The 15,739-nt window shown below is 33.1% G+C and overlaps 1 protein-coding gene across 1 annotated transcript in view; it reads left to right on the top strand.

Annotated features, from left to right (window-relative positions):
* The first annotated feature begins 3,260 nt into the window (after positions 1-3,260).
* Positions 3,261-15,739, top strand: part of coro2aa (coronin 2Aa) — a 45,270-nt gene continuing 32,791 nt past the window's right edge. The window contains exon 1 of the mRNA XM_056459146.1: positions 3,261-3,392. Coding sequence (XP_056315121.1) covers positions 3,378-3,392 — 15 coding nt within the window. The 5' untranslated portion in view covers positions 3,261-3,377. The remainder of the gene's footprint in view (positions 3,393-15,739) is intronic.

The raw sequence follows: 15,739 nt of genomic DNA, 5'->3' as shown, positions 1-15,739 counted from the left end.
AAATGCTAATGTGCACACGGTTGTTGCTAGAAGGAATACATATTTATATTATTAAATTAATATTATATTATTAAATCAACCATTGATTGTATTTTATTCAACTCTACCTCCATCCCAACCTAAAAACAGTAATTGTTGTACAGTGTAAAAAAATGACGCTATATTAACATGCTTATGCACACTACTACACTAGTGTTGTGCTTGAATTTGATCTTGGTCACATTTACATTTATGCTTACTCATTTAGCAGATCATTTTATCCAAAGCATCTTACAAGTTAGGTTATGGTCTCAACACCAGAGATAGATTCTTGAATAAGAATCGATTCATGTCGAATTTATCCCCCAAAAAGCAACATCACAAGAGCCTGAGAGACATTTTCACAGAAATAAGCATGATTGTAAACACAATAGCCAACAATGTTTTTGTAAAAGTAGTTTCAAATAAATCCACTGCGGAATTGTGCGTTTCTGAGCAACATTTTGCTGTGTTTAAAGAATTACCTCAGTCATATTTTAATGTGGCAGATTGGTAGTGCAGTGGGTAGCACAATCGCCTCACAGCAAGAAGGCCACTGGTTCGAGGCTCGGCTGGGTCAGCTGGCATTTCTGGCTGCTCCGGTTTCTCCCACAAGTCCAAAAACATTTATAGGTGAATTGGGTGAGCTGGATTGTCCGTAGTGTGTTTGAGAGAATGTGTGGATGTTTCCCAGTGATAGGTTGCAGCAGGGAGGGCATCCGCTGTGTAAAACATATGCTGGAAAAGTTGGCAGTACATTCTGCTGTGATGACCCCAGATAATAAAGGGTCTAAGCTGAAAAGAAAATGAATGAATGTTTTCAATGTCGTTTCAATCCTGTGAGACTGCCCTTCATCTTTGGAACACAAATTAAGATATTTAAAATAAAATCAGAGAGTGCGCTGACCCTCCATAGACAGAAATTGTCACAAGACATTCAAATTTCAGTGACTTCAGTAGTTTAACAATATTCATACAAAGATCCATTAACAAATTTGTGTCCCATATCAGATCGTATCAGGGTGCACATTTTGTATGGGCATATCATATATGGTTATACTAAATATCTTAATTTATTTCCTGGTGATGAATGAATGTCTGAAACGATATGATGGTGGTAAGTCTTTATTCATTTATTCATTCATTTTCTTTTCAGTTTAGTCCCTTTATTAATCTGGGGTCGCCACAGCGGAATGAACTGCCAACTTATCCAGCATGTTTTTACACAGCGGATGCCCTTCCAGCTGCAACCCATCTCTGGGAAACATCCACACACACTCACTCACACATACACTCATACAATTTAGCCAACCCAATTCACCTGTACCACATTTCTTTGGACTGTGGGGGAAACCGGAGCACCCGGAGGAAACCCACGTGAACACAGGGAGAACATGCAAACTCCACACAGAAACGCCAACTGAGCCAAGGCTCGAACCAGCGACCCAGTGACCTTCTTGCTATGAGGTTTTTATTTTTTTGTTGAACTAACCCTTCAAATTAAGAATGAACCAGCTACATTGCAAAAAAAATGTAGGTTGAACAGCATTCAGTTGCTTCAATTTACTGATTTCCTAATGGTTATTAGTTGTTTGCTGTTGGCTTTTGTTTTTACATTTGAAGTTTTTGCATTACTTAGTTTTAGTTGTTTAAATTAGAGTACAATGTTTCTGTACAAAAAAAAAATAATATTTTGATATTAGTGATTTAAATTGTTTACTAGCAGCTCTACATTGTAAAACCTAACAGTGAAAATCACAAAATGAAATAAGTTAGTTTAACTTATAATTTAAAAAATGTTACTTTGACTTAATAAAAATATTATGGTAACTCATAAACTGATTACACAGAATAAATTATGAATTATATTTTTGTGTTAAATCTAATGCTGGAAGCAATACCAAGCCATTTGAGTAGCTATATAGTTCTTTGGACTTAATTTGTTCTTTTAACTGAACTCAGTTTAATAACTGAACTTAAAATGTTAAAGTTATCATCAATATCTAAATGTTTGCTGATAACAACACAAATAATATATGTGTATATAACTCAATATATATATATATATATATATATATATATATATATATATATATATATATATATATATATATATATATATATATAGTTTATATATATATATATATATATATAGTTTATATATATATATATATATATATATATATATATATATATATATATATATATATATATATATATATATATATATAGTTTATATATATATATATATATATATATATATATATATATATATATATATATATATACCGTTATATAATTTTATATAATTTTAAAACTTTAAAAAATGTTTTCGGTAAATGTCTTTTTTTATCCATTTTATGCATATTGGTGGAAAGAAAACACACATATATCATTGAATTAAAAATTATTAACGACATTCATCAGCTGAGCGAAATGGATTTAAATCAATTTACAGATTGGCTGTCCTAATTTGTTCCGTAATTTATTTATGCTTGCTTGCATAGTTTGTGTGTAGATTTAGTCCAGACGAATCACAGTGGGATGGGGGAGGGGACAGTGTTCTCAGAGCAGGTTATGGTTATATCATCATCTCTCATCATCTCTCCACCCTTTCACTCCACCGCAGCGCCGCCCCACACCCATAGACATCGACAAACGGGACGGGTCCTGAGAGGAACAGAAGCAGCATGGAAAAGGGCGGGGCTTAGCACGTGGAAGTAATTTCTAATTGGAGATATTCATCTATCCCCCAAAATATTAACGTTTTTAACACTTAACTGTTAATTTAAAGTAAATTGTTATTAAAGGTTTTCGGGAATTGTTTGTTAAGGACAATTTGTTGTCCTGACAAATGCAGTTGTAATTCGTTTGCAGAGGAATCACGTGGTTTCTGTTATTTTTCACTCCGTTGTACAAACTGGACCAATCACAATAGTTTGTGAATATAGACTATTTATTGTATTTAATCATTTTTGTACATATTGCTTGGGCGATATTTCAATTTAACCTTTGGACAAGCGTTTTAAGGGCTAATACGTTTAAATGATTATGCACCGCTGTGTATGAATACACCCAATAAGACAAACAGCGTCCTTGAAAAGTGAATGGAGCTCGGTGGTGTGTTTGTGTGTCTGAGCGGCCAGGCGCCCCTTTAGGACGACTCGTTTGTGTCCCATAGTGAAGTGAAACAGATGCTAGCCGATGCTCACAGCTCACCTCAAACACTGCGGCATCTGTGTTCCGCTCATCCCATAATCTCTACCTCTCTCTCTCTCTGACACATTTCTGCGAGAGAATGTTTAAAAAGACGCGGATCTAGTGGCCGTGCCTTGTACTCTCAGGTCTCTTCATATTGCATGACCATCACAAAGGTAAGACAACTCTTATAGTTTCCCATGTAGATTTTGGCTTACTGCTCAATGTTATTTTTTATTTCGTCTTATTTATTTATTTATTTATTTATTGTGGGGGTGGGGGGCAGTTTGACTTTTGGAGTCATGAGAGTACATTATTATGATAATTTGGGTATTGCAGATTTGATCATTATATCAAGTTATTGTAAAACACTTAATTATATTTTTGGGGTTATATTATTTATATGTAACCTTTGTCAAATCTATATCGAGTGTTTTTTTTTTACTTTGCAGTGAGTGTATTATTACTCATTATAATGCATTTATTTGACTAGCAATTCATTTGTCACAGAATTAATCAACTTGGATTATAAATATTTATAATTATTTGTCAATGTCAGATCATACTAGCTATAATAGTTAACAAAAATACAAATCAAAACATTTTTTAGATGTCACCATTAATACTTTTATAGCCTAGTATTTATTGGATGTTTACACTTTTTTACAGTCTTGTCTCACTTAACTCACGTCATCCATTTCTTTAGCAACTTTCAGTCTGTAAAATGAAGGATAAAAGTTTAATTTATCAAGAACATTGACTGATGGACTGCTTCTTGATATCTGATAAAATAAAAGGATAGTTCAACCAAACATTTTACTTCTGTCTTCATCATCCTCTATCATCATTCCACATCTGTACACCTTTTGTTCTTCTGTAGAACACAAGATATTCTGCAATGTCAGAATTCAAAAAATGTTGAAACAAACTCCATTGTAGGAACTTCAAAACTCTTAAGACATTTTTTATATATAAAGACAGACAAACAGAAATGTGACAAAATTTTGGAATATGCTGGTAAAAAAATCTTAATCCAATTTGTACTCTTCTTCAAAATGTTTCTAGATTTACTCTTCAAAATACTATAACTCAAATAACAATATCATCCTAAATAAAACATCAGACTACCCTTTTAGTTTATTTTCTTTTGTTGAAAAGGTATTATGTTTATATTTACTCACCCTTCACTTGTTTTAAAACGTTTTCTTTCTTCTTCTGAACTTCTTCAGAAGTTTGTTTCTTCTCCTGAACACAAAAAAGTCTATAGAGAGAAAAAAATCAATGAACGTCAATTCAACATTCTTCAAATTATCTTCTTTTGTATGAAACAATAAATAAATAAATAAATAAATAAATAAATAAATAAATAAATAAATAAATAAGTAACCAAACAAAACCACTTGAGGTGAGTAAATAAAGGTATGGCTGGATTGCTGAGTGAGACAGACAGACACTCAGGGGAGGCCAGGTAAAGAAAGACAGATCTTGAGGGTTGCCAGGTGTCAAAGTCCTGAGGGTGAGACATGTCATATGGAGGTGTGGTCGTGTTCAGACATGCCTTGAGGACTGCTTCAGTTTGGGTCTTCACCTGGGTCTTCACCTGATTCCGACTCCTCTGTCCATGCTCATCTGTCTTTAATGGAATTTGCCTGAACATTTGCAGCAGTTCAGTGATAATTCACAACAATGGCTAGCCTATTTTTTTTACCTAGTTCTTTTTTCAGTGTGTGCCAGAATGAAAACTAGAGCAAAATGATTTATTAGCATTTGCATAGGGTGAACAATAAAAATAGAGTGCAGAAGTCAGTCCAGAGATTAAAAAAAGATACATTTTGTCCATAGGACTTTTTGACAACTGGTAAAGCTCCAAAGTTGTTATTCAGTTGTATGTGCTTTTCCTGAACACAGCTTTCCACAACAATTCAGTTTATTTTTTAAAACAATCATGGTTTTGTTAAAAAACACACACATTATGCATGATTATTCTTCCTTAAAGTTGCACATTAATCAACCCAGTCACCCTATGCTTTCCAAAATATAGAAATATTTATTTATGTATATTTTGCGATGAATAAACAGGAGTGACATTGCCTTTTTAGATACATCCAACAAATTTAAGTTCTATTTATTTTTTACATACATATATATATATATATATATATATATATATATATATATATATATATATATATATATATATATATATATATATATATATATATATATATATATATAATTATTATTATTTTTATTTTTTTTTTTTTTTATTTATTTATTTTTTTTCTCAGCCATTTTCAGTTTAATGCTTCAATTTAGTATAGATCTTTAGTCACAAGTTACTTTGAATACAAGTGCTGCTTAAAAGGCAAATAATTAAATTTTCTGCTTCCTATATTTCTATTGAATATGGACTGTTGTTGGCAAAATTGTGACTTTTTATGGCTCACAAATATTCAGTGTCTGATTAGAGGCTTGGATTAGAAATGCATTTCTTTTGACCTATTGAGCTGATTGTAGAATTGTATGGTTTTCATACATGTACCAGTGAGATATAAACATTTTATTACATTATTTACACATGCTACTTTGGAATAAAAGGCCTGTGAATGGATTTTTTTTACACAAAATAAAAACATAAAGCTCTTGTTACTTTAAGTCAGGGGTCACCAATCTTGTTCCTGGAGGACCGGTGCCCTACAGATTTTAGCTCCAACTCTAATCAAACACACCTGAACAAGCTAATCAAGGTCTTACTAGGTATACTTGAAACATCCAGGCAGGTGTGTTAAGGCAAGTTAAGGCTAAACTCTGCAGGGACACCGGCCCTCCAGGACCGAGATTCCTGACTCCTGCTTTAAGTCTTTGATGAATAAATCTATTAATTTATTTTAAACAATAATGAATAAAGAATAGCTGTAAAAACATCATTCTAGATCAATACAAATTGCTGATTTACCACATTAGCTTGAACCTGACCTGACAGAGAATCCTCAGGGACTACACATCTTTTATTGCTTTTTTTATAGAAATGCAGTGCATCACAGTTGAAAATATCGTTAAGTTAATCATTATAATACAACTACAAAACATATCAAGTACTTAAGTCTTGTTGTTCACAGTAATACTTCTGATTCTCACTTATAAATTCTTCTAATATGTAGAAATGTTTTTGTCACATAAACAGTTACTTGTGAACTGAACTGCAATCTCGAATAAAAGTATAAGTAGTTGTAAAATATAGACACACATGGACATTAAACCATCAACACAGAAACCTCAATAACAACCAACAAAATTGCACAAAACAAATTCTGGTGACTGTTGACAAAAACAGCACCATAAATCAAGTAAGCAAAAAGAAAAACAATAATCCTCCTGACCACTAGTTTATTTGTGCTGCAATGCATGCTGGGAGCTTACAGACACTTAACAAATATGAAAGCTCAATATGAAATATAAAATATTAACTCTCTATTTTTTTTTTTTTTTTTTTTTTTTTTTTTATACAGTTGAAGTCAGAATTATTAGCCCCCCTTTGAATGTTTTTTCTTTTTTAAATATTTCCCAAATTATGTTTAACAAAGCAAGGAAATTTTCACAGTAGGTCCGATAATATTTTTTCTTCTAGAGAAAGCCTTTATTGTTTTATTTGGGCTACAATAAAGGAGTTTATTATTTCTTTTAATCCAATTTTAAGGACAAAATTATTAAGCAATTTTTTTTTCGATAGTCTACAGAACAAACCAGAGTTATACAATAACTTGCCTAATTAACCTTACCTGCCTAGTTAATCTAATTAGCCTAATTAAGCCTTAAAATGTCCCTTTAAGCTGTATAGAAGTGTGTTAAAAAATATCTAGTCAAATATTATTTACTGTCATCATGGCAAAGATAAAATAAATAAGTTATTAGAAATGAGTTATTAAAACTATTATGTTTAGAAATGTGTTGAAAAAAATCTTCTCTCTATTTAACAGAAATTGGAGAAAAAAATAAACAGGAGGGGGGCTAATAATTCTGACATCAACTGTGTGTGTGTGTGTGTGTGTGTGTGTGTGTGTGTATGGTGTGTATATATATATATATATATCTGAAGTGATATTGTCTGTGCTGGTGTTGTAAACTACAGTGCAAAACCCGTAAATTGCCGGCACATTTCCGGTTATTCTATTATTTCTATGTATAATATAAACCTATTTCTATATTTATTGCCTTACACAATATCTTGTTTTCAAACTAATAAAATGTCAATAAAAGTGACATTGTTAAACGTCAGACTGTAGAGGTGAATTTTCAACATCAAAAGTTGACAGAGCAGTGATCAGTGTCATATAATGCAATACATATCTGTAAATAAACCGAGAACAACTACACTGTAATACATTTCCTTGATTTCAATGATAAAAAACTAAAAACTTTATGGTAAAAATCTGTAACCTGTTTAACAGTATTTTTTTATATATACGGTGAATAACTGTAAATTAACTTTCCCAGAAATCCCTACATGGCACTTCAATTTTTATGCGTTTTATGTTGATATTACCATGGTTCATTTTAGTTTATTGTCCCGAGTTATGCACATTAGAGTTTCATGTTACATCTAATGTTGACAAAGGTCGCTGGTTTGAGTCATGGCTGGACCAGTTGACATTTCTGTGTGGAGTCTGTTGTGCATGTTTTCCCCCAGTCTATAGTTTCCTCCGAGTACTTTGGTTTCCCCACAGTCCAAAGACATTCAGTTTAAGGGAAGTGTATGAACTAAATTGCACGTAGTGTATGAGTGCATGTTTGAATGAGAGAGAGTGTGTGGGTGTTTCCCAGTACTGGGTTGCGGCTGAAGGGGCATCCGCTGTGTAAAACAAATGCCAGAATAGTTGGTGGTTCATTCTGCTGTGGCAATCCCTGATAAATAAGGGACTAAGCCAAAGAAAAATTAATGAATGAATGACGTTAAGCACCTTCTTTATATCTTCCCTGCTTGTGGGAAAAGTTGTTTGTGATGAGCTTTGGTTCATCATATTACTTTCTCATCCCCACCTGCTTATGGTTGGACTATTTTTTTTGATATTGCAAAAATAGAAGTTGGATAAAAATAAAAAATGTGGTGGTTGCCATCACTGATTGTTAGGACAAAATCTTCTTTTAAAATGGATTGTGTTGTGTAAAGTTAGGACACTGTGTTTATCTGCTACACTTTACCATGATAATAAGTTTACTTTAGCTCATTCATGAACATGATGTATGCAGGAGTCCAATAAGATGCAATGAAGACGACAACTATTCCACACTCAGTCAGGACATCACCAAACTACATGCCTTTGTTTGCTTTTTAATTACATGCTGTGCCTTTAACAAGCAAATCAGGTCATTGCTTAAGTAAATACAAGAGAAATTCCAAATCGTAGTAAATGTTAACATAAAAATGAGTTCAACTTAATTTTTTGGAATACACCCCTAGTATATTTAAATTAAAATGAAGTAGTTGTTGAAAGTAAATAGTTTATGCTGTAGAACAAAACCTTCAAGTATCATCAAGTTACATTTTCCACAGATGTTACTTTACTCATTATTTAAGCCTCCCATTATAAAAGCCCAAAGGAAGATCCTCCCTCATAAATTATTATTTAATCTTATAATTTTGACGTGATCCTGGCACCACTCTATTGATTCAAACAACTAACAGTAAAAAGAGAAAAACTGTTTCTTAACAGTTCTTAACTGTTGCTTGCTTAACAGCTGAGTGGTTAATCACTTTACAGTTAAACTTTTTTTGACCCAAAACACAGTTATTAGAAATACCATGACAATTTTTTAATTAAAGGTTATGAACAAGACTGCAAAGTTTTGACACTCTGAGATGGATGTAGAATGTGCACAAAAAAGTATTATGTTAAATTTAAGTAATCGTTAAAGAGATGAAATTTAAAGTTTTTCTCATCAAACAGAGACGAACAGGGACGTTTAATGAGGTATAAATGTATGATTATTCTTGTGGTACTATATATTAAATAATAGATAAATATAAATCTTGAATATCTTTTCATGTTAACTGTTTATAGAGGAAACTATAGCCTATGCAAACAATGCAGCCATCTGCTCATATAAGCACCGACGTTCACTAGAGCTCATGAAACCTGAAACTAAATCAATATGTTTATTGACTAATACAAAGATAGAGATGTGCTGCACACACAATTTGTATAATGACTTGAGCATTACGGCGGGAAGTGAAGTCAGTCACATTCCATACCATTCGATAACCCACTTAAGAAGAGAGGATGTTAGCAAAGGCTGCGGGACTGAGTACAGACAGAGTGAGTTTCAGCAATGTCAAACTAATAGTAATTATCATACAATGTTTCTGGAAAAGAATGAGAAAGTGCCAGTAGAGTTTACCTCATTTCTTGAAAATAAAATAACTAGCAAACATAGTATATGCATAAATGCCTGAACTGTGACTCAAACCAATAACATAAGTCTCGCTGCATGTACTTTTAATCATTTTAATGAGGATTTAAATATATTAATTATATTATAAACCCATTTATTTCATTAAAAGTGCAGTGTGCTTTTATTGGTAGTGTCTTGTTATTGAAATGTTTCTGTTATGTTGCTTCTGGTGCAGACAGCCAAATTGCTTGTTGCTAGAATCTTGTCACATTGCATGTTCTTAGGATATACTGTAAAACCGTGTCCCAAAGCCACCTTTCCACTGCACACAACAACTGACAAGCGACAGAGCAGAAGTCATTCATTTTCAATGGAGAGTAGTCCAGGAGATGTGTGGAGTCCCCATCATCTCCGTATTTAATCAGAAAAAGTTCTTTATTTAAAAAAAATTCTATTCATAAATGAGTAATAAAAAAACGTATTTTTTTAGGTTGTCTCCACATTCCCTCCAAAAATTTTGCAGTCTATGAGTTTCTAGTATTCATTCATTCATTCATTCATTCATTCATTCATTCATTCATTCATTCATTCTTCCACCATGGTGAAAACATGGTACAATATAGGCTTATTTTGCACTCCATTATTTCGAACACCGCAAGAATCAGCTTCTCTCCCATGGTGCTTGAGAAAGCTGAAAATTCTGTGCAATAGCCACAAGGTGGTGTATTCCAACAGTGGTGTCCGAATGTTGCGTGCAGTAGAAAGGCAGCTTTATAACATGATACAACAAGTTTCCAGTAACAAGCAATTTGGCTGTATGCACCATGTGCGTTGTGACACACGACAGAAGGGTTATAGTTTAATTAATACACATTTAGCATTATTAGTACATAGGCTGAGCGACTGATGTGGTTTCCACTCAGTTGGAGTCTCAGTTCAGACTTTCGTTTTCAAATCGCTTGCTAGTTATTTTATTTTCAAGATTTTAGGTGAACTCAGATCAGGTATAATGGCATTCAAGCTCACATTGGTAGCATATAACACTGAATAAAGCACATACGCAGTACCTGAGGTCATAATTAGTTGATAGTTGTTTATGCTGTTATTTTGCTGCAATGTTGTGGAAATTAAAATTTTGCAGATGGTGAGGACAAAAACTTGTTTAAATATGAAAAAGATGATTTGTATCATGTCAGGCGCCACATAGCAGGTAATTAGGACACGATATGAGGCTGAAAGCCATTGAAGATCACTGAAGCAATTGCTGACGAGAGACAAACGCAACACAGCATGAAAGCAGCGAAGCTTTTATTATGCCACAGTCCACTGCTTTCAGTTCTTCTAGTCGTGATCATGTGAGAAAGTGATGTTTTATCCTACTAAATACATTTTATATATGCTCTGTGCAGTCTAATAGAATGGACAACATGATAAAGCATCTTTGGTGTTTCACTGTTTCTATAAAACCAAACCAGAAATGGGAGGTGAATGATGTCATTAGCCTGGCAACACAGGACACTGTCTGTGTCACAATATAAAATTGCTTATTCCTTTGGTTTTGAACATTCTTTCAAAATATTTGGGATAATGTCAGCAAAATATATAACACTCTTCTAATGTTGTTTTGAATGTTTTAATGAAAAAAAAAAAATTCATATTGTGCCTTTATGTAAAATGATTGTCTTAAAAATACCACACAAGTGGTGCTTTAGTTCATAATATAGTTCATAAATTGTCCAGCAAGCAAAAGCACAACCACAGAGCGGCTACCACTGCATCAGTGATTGCAGTTATTGCTCTTTAAATACAACAGAATGATACAGTCGTGAACTTCATAAAATCCTCAGGCTCCACCAAAATGCAAATGTAACAGGAAATCTTTTGAAACCAATCATAAAAGGACATTAAACTATATTAAGCCATTAATCATGCTAAAATGCATAAAGTAACACCTAATGTCAGTATTTACTTTAAGTCTGGAGTAAAGCACATTGAGAACTAGAAACTAATGACAAAAAAAACTTTCTGAGTGAAATGCTAAATAAATAGTGCCGTACAGATTACTGGATTTTGCCGTTTAAATTAAATCAATGTACGTTTATTAAGTCAGCTAAAAGTGTCAATTAATAGATAATACAGTGATAGATGAGTTATGTTAACCACAGTCATTATTTTATTCATTAACTAAAACCCTCATTGTTAAACACCAAGGAAACCAATGGCATATTATTCTTCTTGACATCATCCCTGCACCACTGTATAATGTACCTGCTAACCAAGTTATGTGACATATATATATATATATATATATATATATATATATATATATATATATATATATATATATATATATATATATATATATATATATATATATATATACTTTCTACCCCGCAAATGTCACAATAGCCTATGGTTTAGTTTGTGAGCCTCAAGTGTTGCATGTGGCACAATTATGACTTAACAAATCACTACCATTCAAGTTGTGTAATAGCCAAAAGCTTCATCATAGAAGTTTTTAGTTTCTCTGAGGGCTGGGGATGTTTTTATAGATGAATTACTCTTTCAGGACCAGTTTGGCAAGCCTCACTAGCAATTTTTCTCTCCAAAGAAGGAAATTCAAATGTATGCTTTGAAAGTCAAATTTAACATTCCCACTTTTAGAGGAAAAAGGGCCAATGCAAGTGAACCAGATGATTCAGTTGGCAATGGATTTACATTTTTCCTTTCTCAACACGTGAATTAATAAACTGCTGCTCACCTTAAGGATTCCACCAAATAAACCAATGGTTTCACAAACACATGGGTAGATCAACCCCCCTGTCTTTGCCAAACAGAGACAGAGTATTTGCTAAGCAAACCGCATGAATGAGGTGGGCAAATGCAAAACGTGTTTACACAAATTAGTTCTAACCTGAAAATGTAGTTTTTTAACCTTATTTTCATTTGTCTTCACTTAATACAAACTTGAAAAACAACATTCATTGAAAGTGTATTCCTCTATGTTCCTTTATGTAGTCTAGACTACATATAAATTAGTAATTAAAATGGTTTTAATATGTACTTGTGCACACAATTCAATGCAGTTTCCAGCTCACATGAGAACTAGAGGCAGGACACATCTGTTTTTGCCTTAACTCTCAAATAATAACATGCAATTTTTTATTAAAGCTAATTTTTTCAGCTCATCTGCTATTTTCTTTATATGTTTCATGACACAAGTTTCACAAATCTTATGTCAGAATATTCAGTTTTTGCTTTAAATTAATATTGAAAACATATATAGTCTAATATAGATGAAAAACTGCTCATGTATGCGGCATCTTTGTTTGTATTATGATTAAATTGCAGTGGCTGCCTCAAATAAAAAATGAAAGAGAACAGACAAAGCCTTCCTTCATTTATATGAAGAGATTTCTATTATTTATACTTACTTAATTTTGGGTTTGTTTTAAATGTTTTATTCAGTTTTGTTATATTTCAGTTTCACAAAGAAATGTGCAGCAATAGCCTAATAAAAGGACACCTGTATTGTGTCCTGAATTGTGACATCAATCTCATTTTATAAAAACAAAAATGTGAGAAAATTGAATCGTGAGTTGATTGAATCAATGCATCCCTATATTTGACCCTTTAGGTGCGCAGCTTGACCTTAAAGTTGACTTTATGTTCTTTTTCAGCTCAGTCAGAATTTTGTTTGATGACATCCTCTTTAGCACTTTTAAAAACATGAATAAATCAAATACACTTCAATAAATCAAGCATGTGCTGATTTACAAAAGTCACACATGATTTTACTGATTTGCATCTGAAATCAGTTTTTTTATATGGCACAATTCACATTTTATCTGAATTATTGTATTTTCATAATTGTTGGAGGTTGATATCGAAACTAATTGTTTTTCGATTAATTGCACAGCTCGCTGAAGGCAAGCATGGGATCTAATTTGTTCAGAGCTATTTTGTGTTTCTTTGAACAATATCATATTATCAACTTAAACACTTTTAAAAACACTCGAAATGGTGTAAAAATAAAACTAAAAGTGGTTCTTTGGCTCTTAGTCAACAGGGAACAACTTTTAGTGCTACATAACACCTATATTTTTAAGCACGGTGACATATAACAGCATCTTAACCACCACCCAAAAAAAAAAAATCACTAAAGAACCATTGCAGGTGCTATATAGCACTTAAATCAGTTCCCCTATGATTACGAGCCAAACAACCACTTAGCTAAAATAGCACATCAACTACAAAGAATCACTGAAGAACCTATTTTTTGTGTGTGTGTAGTGCATGCATTTGTAAACCATTTTTACCCAATCAGTTTAGCATGTTTACGCTTGCAATCTGAAGGTATTAATCCTGTCAGTCAGTCTTTAACTTATTAAAATAGAAACTCATGAAAGCAAGAAAAAATGGCTTACTTGCTTGAGTGTTTTTATCAGAATCAGAATCAGAATCAGTTTTATTGCCAAGTGTGCTTCACACACACAAGGGATTTGTTTTGGCTACAGAAGCTTCCAGTGTACATAAAGTGACAAGTGACAACACAAAATAAATCTGAAAAAATAAAATAATAATAAAAAATGATGAACATTAAACAGATGCGGTTAGTGAAGAAACCTGGATGTTGAGTTGTATGATGACATGACATGTTGACATGTTTTGTTTTGTTTTGTTAACGTTGCTGGTCAGGTTAAGACTACGCATCAATATTTTTAAATGCATCAGTGCTGATTTGAAACATTGTTTATGGTGAATTTATGATATGGGACTTTCATGTTTCTGATGAAACTGTATGCATTATGTTCTGCAGTAAACAATATGCAAATGTTCAGTGCCATTAACTGAACATTTTACATTGAAAGTGTTTTAAACTAGGCAGAAAACTATGTGATGTTATGATGTCATGCTTTTTCCAATGAGCCTGTGTTGGTTTTAACCTCATAATCTTAATACATTCATATGCCCTCACTGATTGCAATGTCAAATACATTTAATTATTTCAGTGTTTCATCTTCGTTTGATTTGATCATCATAAAACTAGAAAAGGTCGAGTTTTTTTGTTATCTACAGTAACTTTGTCACTATAGTTTATTTTTGGATTTTAGGGCTGTTATCTTGGATTGAAGCTATAAAGCAGTAAAGTTGTTATGTTGACACACGTGCATGTCTTGTCCTCACCTCAAGACCTTTTTTTTGTAAGTCTGTTAAGACCTGAGAAAAGATAAACAAACTTAACCAGACCCTCCTAGAGAGTTGACATTTATCATATCAAAACATAGTCTTTCTCAGCAGAGTCTCAGGACTCCATTAACATAACAACAATCCACGACCTGGGTCCTCCAAGACAATAATGTCACTGCCCCATCTACATAGTTAGGATTAGTGAGCTCTTAATGGCCCAGAAACTGAAACCCAGCATTGTATTGTCAAAAGGCAGATCTCCCCATTCAAGATCACACAGGAAAGAGAGCTGGAGCCACAGTGCTTTTCCTCTGCTCATCAGCATAATGTCTGTAATCTCTGGACATTAGTCAGCGCTCGAGGCTTCCAGAAAGCTGCATGTCAGGCTGCTGTCTAATTGCTTGGATAACAGGGCCTGAACTCATTGCTAATGATAGTGTGAACGCTCCTTTTTTGTTTGGTGATGGACATCCGCCCTGCAGCATGTCAGCAAAAAAGGCACAGTCAGCGGGTTTTTCAATTATTTGTATCACCAAATGCCTTGTAGGTGTTGAGTTGCACCTCTGTCACCTTTCAGGTGAAACTTATACTCATCTGATAGAAGTGATACCGATCCAACTTCCGTCTGTTCTTTCAGACTAAACCCAACCTGTGGACTGAACTCTGCCCTCGCATGCGTTTTACACTCCTTATATTGAGTTTACGACACCAGTCCTTAATTTCTGTGTATTTGTTTTACCTTATTTATAAAGCATAAACACCTTTGCCTCTGCTGTAAAACAAAGTATTAACCAGAGCTTTCCTTTTCATACGCTCACACACAAAACCATCTTTTCCGTCTACTCACACTGCAAAAAAATGCTTTTTTTGTCTTGTTTCTAGAACAAATGTCTAAATATTCTTAATTAAAGAAGAAGTAATTAGAGAAGCAAAAATATTGTCT

This window comes from Danio aesculapii, chromosome 1 (assembly GCF_903798145.1).
Source record: "Danio aesculapii chromosome 1, fDanAes4.1, whole genome shotgun sequence".
NCBI classification, from domain to species: Eukaryota; Metazoa; Chordata; class Actinopteri; order Cypriniformes; family Danionidae; genus Danio; species Danio aesculapii.
Note: the sequence above shows the minus strand (reverse complement) of the source record. Positions and strands in the feature narration are given on the sequence as shown.